Source organism: Sus scrofa, chromosome 2, assembly GCF_054392235.1.
Source record: "Sus scrofa isolate SSC_HxYL_T2T_F1_AM1 chromosome 2, Sscrofa_HxYL_maternal_Yorkshire_Landrace_v2.0, whole genome shotgun sequence".
NCBI lineage: Eukaryota > Metazoa > Chordata > Mammalia > Artiodactyla > Suidae > Sus > Sus scrofa.
The window spans coordinates 68,434,470-68,453,065 of NC_139384.1; the positions used below are offsets into that span (position 1 = coordinate 68,434,470).

Here is an 18,596-nt window from a genome sequence, read left to right on the forward strand (position 1 = left end):
GGATCGAAACTCTAGTCCTCATGGATGCTAGTCAGGTTTGTTAACCACTGAGCCATGACGGGAACTCTCTCTCTAGTTTTTATAGCAAGTGTTTGTTTGTTTGTTTCTTTCTTTCATCTGAAGAGTTGCCACATGTGTCTAAGTCAGCTTCCACCTGACAGCCTGCTGGCTCCTTACAGAACTGGAGAGATCTGTGAGTTTCACCCTGTCCAGAGCGCTCCAGAGAGCCGGAGCCTCTAGGAAATACGGAGACACATGTCTCTGTGTACAGATACACTGATACCAAGAGATTTACTGCAGGACATTGGTTCTTGTGATTGTGGGGCTGATGAGTCTGAAATCCATAGGGCAGGCAGGAGCTGGTGCTGAGGTTCATAGACAAGCTTCTTCCTCCTCGGGGAAGCCTCACTTTCCTTATTAAGGCTTTCAGCTGATTGGATGAGGCCCACCGAGACCATTGAAGGTCATCTCCATTACTTAAAGTCAGCCGGTTGTGGATGTCTCTGCATCTACAGAACACCTCCGTGGCACACCCAGATTAGCATTCATGAAGTCCCTGGGGGCTGTGGCCTGGCCAAGGGGGCACATGAACTGACACTCACACTAAGACTGGTCAAGGTCGGTGCTTAAAGGCCCTAGGCCCCCTACCCCCCTGGCATCTCCTCTGAGGTATCCACACCTTCACTGGCCCCCATCAGAATCTTCCTGTGGTCACCCTTTTGCAGCTTCCACTTTATTTTCCCTGAGACATCTCCCCAGGGGTTGGAGCTCTGTGTTGGGGGGCGGGACTAGCCTGGGCTTGCTGCCAGACTGGTTAAGGATGCCCTCTTGTGGCCAATGTTCACACTCGCCCTCAGCAGCTGTGGGGAGATGAGGGAGCCTGTGCATGGATTGTTCATTTATCCAGTGAGCAATGCTTTCTTGTCACCATGACACCACTTCACTGCTCCAGGAAGCACCGTGAGGTTCTGAGCTGTACCCTCTGTCGCCCTAATCCCTGTGCAAAACCTAAGAGCCACATCCGTTCAAGTTAAGAGCCCCAACGTCTTAGTTTTAGAAATGTGCTTTGCTTGCATTTCTTTCCTTCTGGGCATTCTCAGGTGTAATGAAATTCTTAGAAGGTTTTAAGAGTATGGAGGTCCTGTGCTGCAGCTTAGGGCAAGCCAGGCCTTGAGTTTCCACTAGGAAGCTATTCTCTGTATGAGCCCATGTGAGGAGCAGAGGAGGAGTGTGTCTTGAGGAGGGTGCTGTTCTTTCCCCACTTGTTGTGACAGATCAGGTGCTAGGTTTGCCCCCTGTGACTCTGGACCTTGTCCTTCCCCTCCTGGGCTTTGGTGGAACGTGACCCTTCCCCCATGCCAGGCGTGAGAGGCCTGGCCTGGTCTCAGGCATGCAGCAGATGCTGTTCTGGCCAGGCTGCACCTGCGTGCACCCCCTAGGGCATCATTGAGCTGGCCACCCTGGATCCCTCTGCTGTCAGGGGCCACCTCTTTTTTTTTTTTTTTTTTTTTTTTGGTCTTTTTGCTATTTCTTGGGCCACTCCCACGTCATATGGAGGTTCCCAGGCTAGGGGTCGAATCAGAGCTGTAGCCACTGGCCTACGCCAGAGCCACAGCAACGAGGAATAAGAGCCACGTCTACAACCTACACCACAGCTCACGGCAACGCCGGATCATTAACCCACTGAGCAAGGGCAGGGACCAAACCCGCAACCTCATGGTTCCTAATCAGATTCGTTAACCACTGCACCACGACGGGAACTCCAGGGGGCCACTTCTGAGTTGTCAACCCCTGACAGTTGGTGAAGCCTCAGCCTCCAGGGGGCAAAAGGAACCTGTCCCCCCACCCCCACCCCGCTCCTGGCTAGCCCCATTTCTAAACTCTCCACTTGATGAAAAAAGAGGTAGGTTGGCTTCCAGTGCTGTTCAGGCATATCCACATGCTGCAGCAGGAACTGGAATGGCAGTTTCTAGAACAAGGTATGGTGGCACTTGTCAAAGTCCTTTTGACCAGTGTCTGTGTGTGATCTAGGAGCTGGCTCTGCAGAAGTCATTAGAGATGGGCACAAGATTGAGCCCCAGGGGTGCTTGTTGCTGTGTTGTGGGGTCTGTTTGGAAAGCCTGGGAAGTGGTGGGTGGCCGGGCTTGTATACTCCTGCTGAGTGTCCCCAGTTCGCCAGAGTGGAGCGGCTCTTGGAGAGGAAGTAGATGCTCAGAAAGCACCCTGGGTTTGGGGTTGAGAAAGCGAGGGCCTCCCAGTGGGAGGAAGAGGCTGTTCTGCTCTTGGAAATCCTGTTCAGCCATGCGGTAGTAACTCTTTACCCAAAATATATTCTATTCTGAGGGTTCCCTGGGAAGTAAAAATAATGAAGAAAACAAATGTTCCCTGAAAACCCCTCAGGCCAGAGAGAGTCTGGCTAGTCGTTGTTTGGCTCCTGTGTGTTCCTGTTCTGTCTTGTTTTTACCTGAATGGAATACCAAGTGCTGCCTCCACCTTTTAGCCCCTGCCCCACCCCCACTCGGGCCTGGATTTGTCTCATCTAAGCTCCCACCTGCACTGTGGACAAAAGCCCCACAGATCAGGACTGCGGGCCTGACTTGTGTCAGATTTCACAGAGGGTTGATGGAAGGGCTCTGGCAGGGACTTGACGCACCCACAGCGGAACCAACACCCTGTCTCAAGCCCCAGACCTCAGAAGCGGATGTCGGAGGCCCCTCAGGTGCCCAGGACCATCCAAGACAGGACAAGCCTGTTTGCTTGCATCTGTGCACATAGACACCCAAGTCAGTTTGTGGAAGCTCCCTCTGCCTCCTATAACCAGGAGTAGGGGCATGCGTGCTTGCATGTGTGTGTGTGTGTATACTTATATGTTTTCCTGTTGAAGGTGAGTCATAGCAGGCAGTTCAGGTTTGATTTTTTTGGGGGGGGAGGCTGTTCCCACGACATTGGGAAATTCCTGGGCCAGGAAATAAACCTATGCCACAGCATGACCCAAGCCACTGCAGTGACAACACTGAATCCTTAACATGCTGTGCTGCAAGAGAACTCCTGGGTTTGATTTTTAGACAATGTGAGCTTCTCCATCTCTCTCTCTTTTTTTTTTTTTTTTTTTTTGGTCCGTGCATCTGCGACATGCAGAAGCTCTCGGGCCTGGAATCGAACCCAAGCCACAGCTCTGACAATGCCAAATCCTTAACTGCCAGACCACCAGGGAATGCCCTTTTTTTGATCCTAATAAAGAAATGTGTTTATGTTGAGATTAGGGTCTGTGTGGCTGGCCAGGGCCCTGGCATTGCTGCTCTGTGGGTCTCCACCACAAGCTTTGGCCTTGCCTACCACTGGGTGTGTCCTGGGTGAGCCCCTCCTCCTGAAATATACCAGAGGGTCAGGAGTGGGTGGGCCTGGGCCAATGGGGCAGCCTTTCATCTGGGCAGCACTCATCCTGCTTCAAGGAGGTGGGGACAGGGATGACCATCAGCCCAAAGTCATCTGCAGTCCCAGGATGGCTGGTACAGACTGTCCATCTCCCCTAAGCTGGGCTCTTTCTGCCCTGAGCCACTCTGTGCCTCCTTGGCTCTCCCTGTGAATGTTGGGGATCTCTCCTTGAAGCAGGGACTGGCTGAGCATTGAGGTGGTCACACAGCATTTTGAGCCAGCCGTGAGGGCTAGGGCGGGGGAGCTGGACCCCTCTTTGTGGCCTAAACTGCTGCATCCTTGGTCTGACAGACAAGGCTCAGACAGGCTGAGCTGCCTGCATTCACATGTGACAGTTGGGCTCAGGGCAGGGGGGATTCGGCCCTGAGCCACATTCTGTCCAGTGCTGATGGAGTTCTCATGCTTTAGTGTTCCTCACGTTACCAAAGAGATGTGCTTGGTGGGCTGAGGTAATGCAACAGCGTGGGCGCAAGGCCTGGATGAGGCCTGCATGAGACCTGCTGCCCCCTGACCTTCAGTACTGCCCCTCCTGGTTGACCACTTGTGGCTCTGCCTTTTGTGTCTATTTAGCTGTGACAAGCTCCTGTGCTCACGCCCAGGGATTACTTTATGGCACGCCCGTCACCTCTGGTGACAAGGTTCTGGATGCAGGGGCTGGCAGCTGGAATGTGAGGTTTTCCTGTCTGTGTTTTTCAGCTGCCACTGGCCTTCACCCAGTGTTGGCAGAGGGCCAGAGGGTCAGCCTGGAATAAAACAGCCTGAGTGTCCTCCCTGTGCTGATCCCTGTACCTTGGCCAGGACTAGTGCTGTCTGTCTGCAGGCCAGGCCATCTGTTCTCCCTGGGTCCTGTGGCTTTGCCTAGCTAGGCTCCAGCGGTTATATAAACCATGGCACATGCATCCCATGTCACAGTTTACTGGGGGCAAGTGCTGCCCATCTCTGAGCTCCTCAGGGCCCAATGCCTGCCTAATTCACAGACACCCAAGACACTGGCCTGCAGGAGTTGGAGAGAGTGTGGCCAAGCGGGAGTGCCAGAGCAGCTGGACCTCTCAGCATGCCCTGCCCACGATTGATGCCTACTCATCTCATCTTCACCATTGTCCTGGGCCAGATATGCTTTATTTGGTGGGGAAACTGAGTCACAGCCCAGATCGAGGTGGGGTCCCTGCCTCTGGGTATGTCCTGAGTGCTTTGTGTTCCTTAGACTGTGATGCTATTGCTGCTTAGAAACCAGACATACAGAGTTCCCTTCGTGGCTTAGTGGAAACAAATCTGACTAGTATCCATGAGGACGTAGGTTTGATCCCTGGCCTCATTCAGTGGGTTAAGGATCCGGCGTTGCTGTGAGCTGTGGTGTAGGTCGCAGATGCGGCTCGGATTTGGTTGCTGTGGCTGTGGTGTAGGCTGGCAGTAGCAGCTCTGATTCCACCCCTAGCCTGGGAACCTCTATATGCCACAGGTGTGGCCCTGAAAAGACAAAAAAAAAAAAGCTAGACACAGGCCCACCACTCCCTTCCCCCAGCCACTGCATGGGAACCCAGGACCTGTCCTGTGGTGTGAACAGGTCCCAGGTCCCAGGAAAACAGAGGTGTGTTTCAAAGGAACACACCAGCACATCATCACTGTAAGGGGCATGCTGCAAGGATGAGCAGCTGGAGTCCTGTGCTGGCCCACAGGTCCCATCTGTGCTGTGGACCTATTGGTGATGTGTCCCCCTCTCCATGCAGCACATCTCCATCCCCCAGCCTGACTGCCCCACGGAGGCACGGACATTCTCCTTCTACCTCTCCAACATTGGCCGTGACAGCCCCCAGGGCAGCTTCGACTGTATCCAGCAGTACGTCTCCAGGTGAGCCTTGCCCAGGCCGTGCCAGGTCTTCCGATGGGCAGACCCCCCTCCTCCGACTTTGGGCACGGCATCTTCCAGCCCCAGTGTCCCTTCTCCCCCTCCTCAGATGAGCTTTCCTGGCTCCTTCAGTGTGTCGGCAAAGGCTCAGGTCCTGGCATGCCACTTCTGAGCCAGGGACCTGCATTCCACTGTTTCTTTTGAGTCCTGTGTGCCCTGAAGTAATCCTGTTGCCCAGATCAGCATCAAACCCTGTTTCCTAGCTGAGAGAGGTGGCCCTGAGACCATCTTTCCCAGTCGTCCTAGGTGTTCATCGTGACTTCTGGCCCCTTTTCTTACAGCCATGGGGATGTTCACCTGGACTGCCTGGGCAGTATCCAGGACAAAATTACAGTGTGTGCCACTGATGACTCCTACCAGAAAGCGCGGCAGAGCCTGGCGCAGGCTGAGGAGGAGACGCGGAGTCGAGGTGCCATCGTCATCAAGCCTGGAGGCCGTTACTTGGGTGAGGATCGGGGACCAGGGACTCCACCTGTGGGGGTCTTGTGCCTGCTGGGCAGCTATCAGAGGAGCAGGAGAGACTTAGGGCCCATCCAGACCAAGAGCAGAGTGGTGGGTTGACAGAGGTGTGGCCCCCAGGCAGGATGAGCTGGGTCAGTGTTGGATCAGGAAGGAATATCTTTTCTGGGTGGCCTCTGCTGCCTTCTGAAGCCCAAGATGGCTTAAGGGGCTTAAAAACTCCAGGTCTTCAAATCTCAGGGCCCTGCCCCCAGGCTGTAGCCTCGGAGACTCAGTATCACAGAGACTCACCCTATACAAAGGCAGGTTTTCTGGCTGTCCTTCAGTTACTACCCCTGCCATCACCTGCCCAGATGTCTCCTTCCCAAGGCTGACGTGGCCAGGGCAAGGTGCAAATGGCGAGATGCACCCTGTGGTGGGTGGCCTGCTGCTGTATTGGGGCCAGCAAGGGACTGTAGGGTGGTGACCACAAAGGAAACAATTTGATCTCTGTTCACTGGGAAGGCTCTGGCAGCTCAGAATCTGCATGGAAACTGTTTCTGTGAAGTTGAGATACAGCATTAAAAGTGGGGAGAAAGGAGTTCCCGTCGTGGCTCAGTGGTTAATGAATCCAACTAGGAACCATGAGGTTGGGGGTTCGATCCCTGGCTTTGCTCAGTAGGTTAAGGATCTGGCATTGCCATGAGCTGTGGTGTAGGATGCAGACTCAGGTTGGATCTGGCATTGTTGTGGTGCCGGTGTAGGCCAGGGGCTATAGCTCTGATTCAACCCCTAGCCTGGAAACCTCTATATGCCACCAGTGTGGCCCTGAAAAGACCAAAAAAAGGGCGGGGAGGGGGGAATGGTACTTATTTAGAAAATGCTATGATCCTGCTGCAGTCTTTCCATCTCCTGGACTGAGATATAGGGTTCAAGAGTCATTGGAATTCATTGCTAGGCAAGAAGGGCCTGAAAGAGGCATGAAATGGTTTATAAAGGAGGAGAACCTTGATGGCTTTTTGGGTGCTTTCTTCTTTAAGTAAAGTCAAGAGGATTTCGTATTCCTCCAAAGAGTGTGCAGTTTCCCTTGCTTGGCAACGTCTGAATGAAACCCCAGACGTTGGTGCAGGAGTCCATCCTGCCTGTCAGCACTGGGCCCCGGTAGCCATGGCCATGGCTATGAGTGCCCAGGGAACCTGGGCCCTGGGCTATACGCTGCCCAGATGGATCCAGAAGGGCTTCAACTGATTGCTCTTACCTCCGGATGCAAATGTGGACATCCATGTACATTGTAATAAGTTTTAAGGTCTTTCAGCCAAAAACATGGTTCAAAATTTGTCTTACTGTTCTACTTTGGGTACAGTGGAGGTTTTTGCAGTGGTTTATGTCCTGATGGAAACACTCATCTCCCAGTCTCTGAAGCCGCAGATGTACCCTTCCCAACTGTGCCAGGCCTCTCCCCGACCCCATGTTGGCCTGTCTGATGGCTCATCCTCTGGATACCATGTCTGGCCCCGAGGATTCTAAAAGCACTTCTTCTGGGAGTTCCTGTTGTGGCTTAGTGGTAACAGACCTGATGAGTATCCGTGAGGATGCGGGTTTGATCCTGGCCTTGCTCAGTGGGTGAAGGATCTGGTGTTGCTGTGAGCTGTGGTGTAGGTTGCAAATGCAGCTCAGATCTGGCATTGCTGTGGCTGTGGTATAGGCCGGCAGCTGTGATTAGGCCCCTAGCCTGGGAACCTCCATATGCCGTGGGTGCGGCCTAAAAAAAAAAAAAAAGTTGTCACGGAGAGTTTTCTGGCCCAAGGATTTAAGATGTGCACTGACCTTGCTCAGTGGTCCTCATTCCCGTGGTGGTGGGTGCGCCATCCAGGGTGGAGTTTATGACAGAGTGCAAGTGTCCTCCCTCAAGAGCAGTGCTGGAGGCACAGTGGAGGATACCTTGTACACCTCTGTTTGCACCAGGAGGGTGAAGGGCTCCTCCTTCTGCTGCCGGGGGCTCTGAGCACAGCCAGGTCTGTCCAAGGAGCACTTGCTGGGGCCATAGCTGGGGAGTTGCTCACACCCCAGGGTCTCCAGAGCAGCTGCCCAAGGAGCCCTGACCCCTTTAATTTCTCCTTTTTCATAAAAGAGGATAGTGGCTCCTCTGGGGCCAGGATAATGCTATAAAGTGTAGGCTCTGGGGACTCCCTTTTTAACAGCAGCCCTCTCCCCATAGGGGCCAGGTGCTTTGGGTTCCCAAGATAAAGGCTGCCCATTATGAAGCCAGTTAAGGCTCTAAACATGCTTCTGCTTCCTGTATCCCCCACTTCTGAGACTGGGGGGCCCTGCAAGTGCCCACTGAGCTATTTGTACTCAGCAGTGAACACTGAGCAGGTGGGGCTAGACAAGGCTGAATTGCCTTCCCTTTGGCCCTGGTGAGAGTTTGGGGGCTGCTGGCCATTGGCCATTCATGGGCATCCATGTCCTCACTCAGGAACTTAGCGTCAGCCCCAGGTGGTGGGACATGGCAGCCACCCCCTTCCAGTCCCTAACATCCCGGCTCCTATTGCAGGCAAGAAGGTTCAGTTTCGGAAACCGGCACCAGGGGCAGTGGATGCTGTGCCCTCCCGGAAGCGGGCGACCCCTATCAACCTGGCGAGTGCCATCAAGAAGACCAGCGTTGGCAGCATTAGTGGGGCCAGCGGGGTATCTCAGAGGCCCTTCCGTGACCGAGTGCTGCACCTCCTGGCACTGAGGCCTTACCGGAAGGCGGAGTTGCTGCTGAGGCTGCAGAAGGATGGCCTGGTGCAGGCAGACAAGGACGCACTGGATGGCCTCCTACAACAGGTGTGTGCTTTCCTGGGCTGGGCTGGGAGTGTGGTGCTCATGGGGCCTTCCTCCTCAGAGACTGCTGACACACAGGCAGCAGGCACAGCACGGGGAATCCAAGACTTCAGTTGCATAAGGTTTTTAGAGTTGAATGAAGCCTAGGGAATCCATAATTGGGAGTTGCAAGAGCTTGGGCCTTACAGTCAGGCAGGCGTGTTGCTTACCAGTTGTGGCTCCAGGCAAGGGGCTTCATGTCCAGACCGGGAAGCTCTGGACATGAAGCCCCTCTCTTGGGGACATGAGCTGAGCAGGTGGGAACGCGCCAGGTAGGGGAGCCTGCTATTAAACAGTCAGGGCTTTGGAGCAAGAGTGGTGGCCCTAGCTGCCTTGCTGAGGCCCTACCCTGGAGGAGGCAGCTTGAGGGCCCCTGGGAAGGTGAGTGGCTGCACTGCATCAGTGACCATGTGGATGCTACTTTGCAATGAAGTGGGCATGGGCCACCTCAGAGCACTGCTGTGAGGATGAGCCAGCAGCAGTCATACCAGTATCCCAAGGAGGAGAAGGAGGCAGCCAAGCCCATCCCAGCCCCTCCTGCTTCCTGCCTCAGATCCTCTGGGCATGTGGATGGTGCCTTCTGTAGCTGAAAGTACATGCCGTGTCTGAGGATGAATTTCCAATTTACCAAGTTCTTCACCCAGCCTCTTGGCGCTCTTCTTCCCTGTTTCCAGTGCAGTCCAAGGCTGGTAACCACACAGCAGTCTGTTAGGAGGAGGTTGATGTGGCTCTTGTCCCCCTGTGCTCTGCTGGGGTCTTCATGTTACTCATTCCCCCCCAGAGAGTTCAGGGCAAAGGAAAGGAATAAAGAGGGAGAGAGACCTCCTTGACTTTCTCCTGCAGAAAAGACAGAGCTGCACTCTGAGCATGGGTGCAGATCCCATCCGCCCCCCACCGAGGAGAATCCTGTGTCTGAGATGCTCACTGGAACCTCATGTCACCTTCAGGAGCTCCCATGTGCACTTACTGGGTGCCTCTGTGTGGATTTGGCCTCCTGAACCACTGTCTTCCACACAGAGGTTGTGCTGGCAAGGACTGAGCAGCAGTAGCAGTGTTCCTCCCTGTAAGCTTAGTTTTTTTTCTTTTTTCTTTTGTGGCCGCCCTGTGGCATATGGAGTTCCCAGGTCAGGAATCAGATCTGAGCCACAGTTGCCACCCAAGCTACAGCTACGGCAACACTGGATCCTTAACCCACTGTGCTGGCCGAGGATCAAACTTGTGTCCCAGTACTTCTAAGACTGCTGCCAGTCCAGTGGCACCACAGCAGGAACTCCCTCCCTGCAAGCCCAGGGCCTGTTAGAAGATAGATACATAGCTCTGTAGCCCAGAAGTTGTCTTTGGTACAGGGGTTTTCCAAAGCATCCAGAAAGATCCAGAACCAGGAATGTCATTCCCAGGATGCTTGTTGTTTCTTTGGAAAGTCACATGCGTTGGCCTTGTCCTTGGGAAATTGGAGGAAGCACGTGGGAGGCCCTTCCCCTGGGCTGGGGGCTATGCAGAGCCTCCTCCTGCAGCATGTGGTGACCGAGGCAGGGCTGAGGGGAGCTTAACAGAGTCATCGGATGTGAACCAGGACCAGACAAGGCTGGGAGCCACCCCCGCCCCTGGGTGTTCCCCCAGCCCGAATTGCTGTCCAGCCCAGCCCTCAGTCCCTGGTGTAGCGTTTTTAGAACTGCCCTCGCTGCTGCCCTCCTCTCTTGTTCTGTTTATGCCCAGAATAAAAAGCATACAATTCCATCAAATGCAGGATGTGAACCTTAGCTGACTGAGCACCTGGTTACAGCGGAGATTTATCTGCTCAGCTGCCCTCAGAGGCAGCAGGGATGTCAGGCTCAGTTCTCTGACGAGAGAGCTCCGGTCTGGTGGGGCCAACTTGCTTCTGCCTGGGGCACCGGCTCCATCTTTAACCCTTGGGAGCTTCTTGTTGCTCCCAGTCCTTTGCTGAGAGCAGAGAAGCACTGTGCTGGACACTGGCTTCTCCCATCAACTTGGGCTTGGCAACTCCTGGGGTCGGCCTGGCCTGGGTCTCCAGGCATCCTCCTTGTGCCTGCTCTCATTTCTCCTAAAATCTGTCCGTCTGTCTTGTGCTTCTGTTTACTACCCAACTTGTTCTCTTCAGCGATTGTGGGGATGGGGGAACAGCAGAACCCCACCAGCTTGATAGGAAGATGTCAGGGGCTATGCCTTACCCAGGATGCTTATTTCCAGCCCCCTTAAGTGTCCAGGGATTCTGATGACCAGGGACACTGATGCATTCAAAGGCCGCTTTTCATTTCCTTCTGTGAGAATATCCAAAACAAAGACCTCAGGCCTTCCACCTTCACAGTGGGAGTGTTGATGGGTGGGTGGCTCTTTTGGAGAGCATTTCAGCAGAACATATCAAGAGCCATAAAAATGTTCAGAGTCTTTGACCCACTAATCCCACTTCTGGGAAGCTGGCCGAAGAAAACCATCACCAGCATGGAAAAACCTGCACAAATGACATCTGTTTATGCTACAGAGAAACTGGAAACGGCATCAGTGTCCAACAAAGGAGAAAGTTTGAGTAAATCACAGTGCGGCCCCTTGATGGAATATTACTCAACCATTAAAAAATGTTCCTTGTGGAAACCGCTGTGACGTGGAGTCCTTGTAATCTCAGTAATAGCGAGAAACAGTGGCTGCCGTGCCAGCCACACAGCTGCACATGCATGTTTTCTGGAGACCACAGTGCCTGGTGAGAGACTCAGGGAAGGGCCCACTTCAGGTCAGGGGCCTGAACTCCATCAGACACTCTAAGGCAAATATTTTAAATCCTTCTTTGCCAAGAGTCTTGGAGAGCAGCTCTGCTTTTGTTAACCAGTAGCAGCAGGGCTGGCTGGTTGCAGGGATGGCGGGCTCAGCCTGGCCCCTGGAGGGCACTCCTCACCCAGCACCTTAGCTCAGCCACCTCTGCCACAGGAGCTGCAGATCCGAGAGGGAGTGTCTCAGTCCCTCCAGGCTGCTGTAACAGTACCATAGGCTGTGTGGCTTATACAGAACAGACATACACAGCTTTAGAGGCTGGAAAGTCAGTGATCAAGGCAGATAGGGTGTCTGGTGAGGGCCTGCTTCCTGGTTCCTAGACAGCTATCTTCTCACTGTGTCATCACAGAGTAGAAGGGGTGAGGAGGCTCTCTGGAGCCTCTTTTATAAAGACACTAACCCTGTCATGGTGGCTCCACCCTCATGACCTAATCACTCCCAAAGGTGCCCACCTCCTAATACCATCCCCTTAGGTTAAGGATGTTAAGATTTAACATGTATTTTGGGAGGACAAAAGCATTCAGTCCATAGTGGGTGGAGGGGCTGGTGATGGGATCTTGGGAGTGTGGATGGCAGCCTCCCCTCCCCTGCCTTTTGGAGCCAGCCTGGCCTCCAGCAGCTGTAAGGCACGTGCATCTGAACCTGCTGCCTTGACCCTTCTGCGTACCAAGGGTCACTGACCTGATGTGCACAGAGCTGGGGGATGAGGTGTCAGCTCAGGGCGGGAGCCTACTATTCTCTTTCTTCTTTCCTGTCTGTCTCCACTTCCCCTGCATCAAATGCTTTCAGGAACGTCTACCTCTCTTGGGCTTCACATGAGGTGACACTGGCTCTGTCTTGTAGGTGGCCAACGTGAATGCCAAGGATGGCACGTGGACACTGAAGGACTGTGTGTACAAGGATGTGCAGAAGGACTGGCCCGGTTACTCAGAGGGGGACCAGCAGTTGCTGAAGCGGATGCTCATCCGGTAACACTGCCTCCCCACCCCCTGGGCCTAGGGAAGACGTCATCCTAAGGAGGCTGGGGCCTCATCTGGCCCTGAAGGCATCAGGGCTGGCAGGCAGAATGGAGGGACCTCTAGAGACTGCCATGGTGGCCCATAGCCACCTCTGTGGGTGAAAGGCCAGTCCTTGGTGAGCGGGGTGGAGAGCATGAGTTGCTGTCTTAAACACCAGAGTGCCAGCACAGAAGGCCTCTGTCCACCCAGCCGGTTCCTGCTGCTCCCTCCTTCTCTTCCTGACAAGCTTCCTTCCAAAACCTGCACATCTGCATAGGCTTCTGCTGCAGGCCAGGCTCCTTAAAAAGAACATGAAGCAAAGAGAAACAAGAGCGAAACAAAACTCCCTGAAGACACAATTAAGCAGCATTAATTAAACACATCCCCTCTCTGATTAATTGGGACCTGCGGTCAGGAGTGGCCGTGGTGGCTCAGGGGAGAAGTGGTTAAGTAGGCCCCTGGCTCAGGCAGGCAGTTAATGATTTCCTTCTCAGTTGATGCCTGGCTTGGGAGCACTGGCTGCGAAGCGCCTGTTCGGAGCAGCTTGATATGCTAATTAGTCCTTAAGTGATCTCTCAGGGACTTGGAGTTATTTATGAAGTTTTTTTGGGTTTTTTTAAGTTTAGCTCTTTTTTATTTTCATTTTTAAAATTTTTGTCTTTTTGCTTTTTCTCGGGGCACTCCCGCAGCATATGGAGGTTTCCAGGGTAGGGGTCCAATCGGAGCTGTAGCCGCTGGCCTACACCACAGCCACCGCAAAGCCAGTTCCGAGCCGTGTCTGCACTCTACACCACAGCTCATGGCAATGCCGGATCCTTAACCCACCAAGCAGGGCCAGGGATCAAACCCGCAACCTCATGGTTCCTAGTCGGATTCGTTAACCACTGAGCCACGACGGGAACTCCAAGTTTAGCTCTTTAAAGCAGTAATTGCATCTGGGAAGTTGAGCCAAGTTGGGGCCCCTCTAGGTGAACCCTGAGTTCCCCTTTGGCCCTGTTGGGGGCATTCACCTGCTGTGCCAGGGTTACTGCTCTGGCTGTTGGGAAGTCTCTGGGTGCTCAGGGAGGCTGAGAAGAGATGGTCCCCCTCAAGTCCCCTGTCTGGGGGTGCTCTGTTGCCCCAGCAAAACACATCTCAGGTAGGCGCTATCACCTCCTGCTGCAGGTGTTTCCATCTATGAAGTGCTTTGAGGTGAGGGGCACATGGGGCACTGTGAGGCTGTTCCTATTTGCCCTTCCTTCAGAGCTCTCTCTTAGTGCCCACTGAGCTCAGACCCTGTGGGCCTTGGCCTCTTGGAGCTCCTGGGAAGCAGCATGGCCAAGAGCAAGCAGCCCGTGTGCATGTGGGTGGGTGTAGTCTGTACTAAACAGTGCCTGAGCTGAATCTTGAGGGGAGGGGTGTCAGGTGGGAAGTTCCTAGGGATGTGAGTGCTGGAGCTCAGTACAATGCCAGGCTCATGTTTCCTCCTCAGTTTTGCTCTGGGCCATCTCTGAGCTCTTCTCTCTGTCTGCATGGGCCGGCCGTGGTATTGGCATTGCCCAAAACTGCCCAGGACACTGACAGCACCAGCTGCTCTTGGAAGCTTGAACTGATTGACGTGCAGAGGTCAGGGTCAACATCCCTGACACCTGCAACCACAGAGAAGGCTATCCCAAGCTTCCCTCTGCACAGCTTTTTTTTTTTTTTTCTTATTTAGGTTCCCTCCCTGAAGAAAGCACCATTGATGGCAGCTCTTGAAGCTGTGGCCTCGTGGGAAGAAGGAAAAAAAGGGTCTTGCATGATTCTTTTGTTAGAGGCAGGGAGTGGGGACCAGTGTCACCCTAGGGACTGCAGCTTGCTCTAAACTCATACCTGAGTTAAGCACGCTCCTGCTTCCAGGGTCTGCCTGGGCCCCTGTGACTTTGCTCTGCACAGACACCCACTCCCAGCATCTCAGCTGTTTACTTGGATACTTCCTCTGCTTTTAGTGTCCATGTCCTTGTCTGTGTCTGTGTCTGTGTCCGTGTGTGTGTGTGTGTGTGTGTGTAGCTGCTCAGGCCTGGCCTGTCCTAGGCGGAGTCACTGAACATCTTGGTACCATCTCACACACATCTTGCTTTCCTGGGAATTGGTAACTGCTTGGCTGTGTTGTTACTTTCTCTGTTCAGTGTTCTCTGTCCTTCATGCTCAGCCCCAGGCTCCCTCTCGTTGTCCCTCTGTCTTGCCACTTTCAAGGGATCTGGGGTTCCACAGGTTCCCCTGGGAGTGGCCCCCCTCCCTTGCTGGTCCTCCTGTTCCTGGGTCTGTGATTCTGCCCTGGTCTGGAAGGGACGCAGCATTTGGAGCCTCTCTGAGGAGAGGGTATTGAGGGGTCCATTCACCACATCTTCATACCTGCATGGCTATCTCACTGAGTTGGCAGTTGGCCAAGTCTGATCTTCCAGATTGGAAGGAACTTTTCCTCTACTTTGAAGGCCTGGCCCTGGGGAAGCCTAGAGGTTCCTGACCCAGCCTTGTGTACATCTGCATGGTCACAGAATGGCCTGGCAAGTGCTCTGGGGCAGACACCATGGCCCTCTCTGACTGAAACTTGCCTCGTCCTTCTTCCCCATCCCGTGTGTAGTCGTGGAGAGGCCTCGCTGTCTTCCCTTGAGCCTCCTCTAATCCTACCCCTCCGGGCTGGGTTCCTGCACCATCCACTGTTGTCTTCCTCATTGATGGTTTTTTTCTTCTTCTCTATTTTTGGGAGATTTCTTCAACTTCTTCTATCTGTCTCGTTTTTTGCCATTATTTCTAATTCCCAAGCTGTAGCCACCACTCCTGTATATTTCCAGAGCATTTACCCAAAAATGAAACCCCGCATTAGCAGTCCCTTCCCCCTCTATGTTTAACTTTCTCCCTCTCCCAGCCCCTGGCAGCCACCGATCTGTTTCCTGTCTTGATGGATTTGCCTGTTCTGGACATTTCATGTAAATGGGATCATGTACATGTGGCCTTTGTGTCTGGCTTCTTTCACTCAGTATTGTTTTCAGGGTTCATCCACACAGCACATGTCAGAGCTTTGTTCCTTTTTAAGGCCAGGTAGTATTCTGTTGTGTGTGGGTATGCCTCCTTTTGTTTATTCATTTATCTGTCAGTGGACACTTGGATTGTTTCCACCTTTTTGTGATTATGACTAGTGCTGCCACGAACATTCGTGTATGAGGACACAAATATAACTGACATAGATTTCCGGTTCTCTCAGATATATACCAAGGAGTGGAATTGCTGGGCCATGTGGTAATGCTATGTTTAACTTTCTGAAGAACTGCCAAACTCTCTTCCTCATTGGCTGCATCATTTTACATTCACACCAGCAGCCCACAAATATGTTGGTTTTTCCACATCCTTGTCAACTCTCATTAAGTTTCCATCTTTTAAAAAATTCTAGCCATCGTAGCAGATGTGAAGTTGGTATCTTATTGTGGTTTGATTTGTGTCTCCCTGGATGAGTAATGATGTTGAGCATCTTTTCATGTGCTTTTGTGGAGAAAGGTGTATTTAAGTTCCTTATCTAAGGCTATTATGGCTGGTATTTTTCTTCTTTCTTTCTTTTTTTTTTTTTTAACTCATAATATCCACAACATTTATTCACAGTATGGCTGGTGTTTTTCTTATAGATTTCACGTTTTCGTCCCCTTGCAGAGTCTCTTTCTTCTCAAAAGCCTTTTCTTGTTTGTCTGTTTGGGGATCTGACATTTGTTGCTGGGAGCCCAGGTGCAGCCCCTTCAGGACTTTCCCAGAGGCAGCTCAGCCTCCTCAGGACAATGCCAATACATCTCCGAATGCCCTGTGGGGCCCTCTCTTTCTTTTTCTCCCGAGGCCACATCTCTGTCCATCCCATGTGGCCCGAGTAGGCTCCTGGCTGTCTGGGCTCCTTCGCTCCTGAACATGCCATGCGCTCCCTTCCTCGCTGCCCCATAGCAGGCCGGGACTCAGAGCAGGGCTGCGTGGGGACAGCCTGGCAGGGGCCCTCTAAGGCGGTCCCTGAGGTGCCCACCCCAGGCCCATGGGGTTCTGCTGCCTGAGACTCAGTATTCTTGAATCCTATAGGACAGTCACCACTTATACTTTTGCTTTTAGTGTTAAATATCATTGCTCTCTTTTTCCTTTTCTCTTGTATACATTTGTAACAGAGGCTTGAAAAGAGTGGACATAAACACCTGGTTTTGTCTTTAACTGGGCACTCTTCCATGTGGCTGGACAGCAGACTTGCCCTGCTCACCCTTGGCCTCAAGGATTGTGTTGCCCTAAGTGCCTGTGTGTTTTGGGCACTTTTCTTGTGGCTCTTCTTGCATTTCAGGCCATCGTGGAGGGGACAGCAGCAGGAGTCTGAAGTATGGCTCTTGGTCAGAGAGATGGGCTCTGCTTGTTGCTAGTAGAGCAGCGCAGACACAGCTCCAGACCTCAGCTGAGCTTCCTTGCAGGGCGTGGCAGCCTCCCCCCACTGCCCGCCCCCCGGCACTATGCATAGCACCAGACCAGCTGCTTGGGTTCCATTGAGACTCACAGCCTCTGGGAGTACGAGGGACTAATCAGAAAAAGCACCCCCTCCCTCCCCATCCCCCCCCCCACGCCCCTAGCCAGGTTGACTGTTGGTGCCTTCATTTACCCATCAAGCACTGGGATGTTTCTGTCTGTCTCTTTTTTTTTTTTTTTTTTTTTGTCTTTTTAGGGCCACACCTGTGGTATATGGAGATTCCCAGGCTAGGGATTGAATTGGAGTCATAGCCACCAGCCTACATCACAGCCATAGCAACACCAGACCCGAGCTTTGTCTGTGACCTACATACACCACAGCTCATGGCAGCGCTGGATCCTTAACCCACTGAGCTAGGCCAGGGATCGAACCTGCATCTTCATGGATTCTAGTCAGATTTGTTCCCGCTTGAGCCACAGTGCGAACTTCCCTGGCTACATTGTTGTGCTCAGGTCCCAATGGAGTGGTCCGGGCCCCTGGGATCCCTGGAAGCGCTGTGGTCTAGGCTCCCTGGAAGATGGGTGCTGAATCTGGGAGGCCCTCCTGCAGCAGACCAGGGCATCTCAGTCCTCTTCTGTGTTCTCTGTTTTTGCAGCGAGTATTAGTATTAAGATGAACAGTTTTTTTTTTTTTTTTTTTTTTTTTTTTTGTCTTTTTGCTGTTTCTTCGGGCAGCTTACACGTCATATGGAGGTTCCCAGGCTAGGGGTTGAATCGGAGCTGTAGCCACCGGCCTACGCCAGAGCCACAGCAACGCGGGATCCGAGCCGCGTCTGCAACCTACACCACAGATCACGGCAACGCCGGATCGTTAACCCACTGAGCAAGGGCAGGGACCGAACCCGCAACCTCATGGTTCCTAGTCGGATTTGTTAACCACTGCGCCACGACGGGAACTGCAAGATGAACAGTTGTTTTTAAAAGTTGGGGTCTGCACCCCAGTGTCTTCAGCTCTCACAAGGGCGCAGCATGGATCTTGGATGTCTGGTCAGTTTTACCTAGGTCCCTGGTCTCCACAGTAATGGGAGTCTAGATGAGTGGGTGATCGTCTGACCCTCCTCTGGGTGCAGGACACCCAGTGGGACGGTCCTTCTGGCAGTGAGGCTGAGGCCCTGGCCACAGGGCCACTGTGGATGCTCCCCAGACAAGATGTGTTCAGGCTACTTGCTGCCTGCCAGGCCCTGGTGTACCCATTGCCCTCAGTTCTGCTCTGGTTTGGCTGGGAGGCAGGCCTTCCCCAAAACACTGGGCATGGGTGGGGCACTGCTGTGGAGCCCTCCAACCTACCCTGCTTTTTCTTTTCAGGAAGCTGTGCCAGTCACAGAGCACAGGCGGCCTCCCTGGAGACCTTGCTGCCAACAGCCCTCCAGGCGACCATGGGAGCTCAGCCTCACCTCCTCAGGTAGGAGTGACAGGTGTGGCTGTGACAGCAGGTTGTGATGAGGGAGGGCAGGTCTCACCCAGAGCCAGTAGGCCTGATCCAAAACCTTGGTGCTGGGAGCCTGTTGGGCCTTCAGCTCAGGGCTGGCAAGTTTTCTTGAATGGGTGAGCAGCTGTCTGGCTTCCCCACCAGGCTGGGGATCCTGGGCCTGGGACCTGGGTATGGTTCCTTGGGATACCTGTGGTAGTGCACCTGAGGGCGGGGTGGCTGCCAGACCTCACTGAGCCTTGTG

General features: G+C 53.4%; 1 protein-coding gene across 4 annotated transcripts in view; it reads left to right on the top strand.

Moving 5' to 3' along the window:
• ELL (elongation factor for RNA polymerase II) overlaps window positions 1-18,596 on the top strand; it is an 82,808-nt gene that overhangs the window by 54,172 nt on the left and 10,040 nt on the right. For all 4 annotated transcript variants that reach the window (XR_014837408.1, XR_014837409.1, XM_021083507.2 and 1 more), the window contains 5 exons: window positions 5,163-5,284; window positions 5,623-5,786; window positions 8,334-8,608; window positions 12,272-12,396; window positions 18,229-18,325. Coding sequence is in view for 2 of the 4 variants with exons in the window: in XM_021083507.2 (XP_020939166.1) it covers window positions 5,163-5,284; window positions 5,623-5,786; window positions 8,334-8,608; window positions 12,272-12,396; window positions 18,229-18,325 (783 nt within the window). In the remaining 2 variants the exon portion in view is untranslated. The remainder of the gene's footprint in view (window positions 1-5,162; window positions 5,285-5,622; window positions 5,787-8,333; window positions 8,609-12,271; window positions 12,397-18,228; window positions 18,326-18,596) is intronic.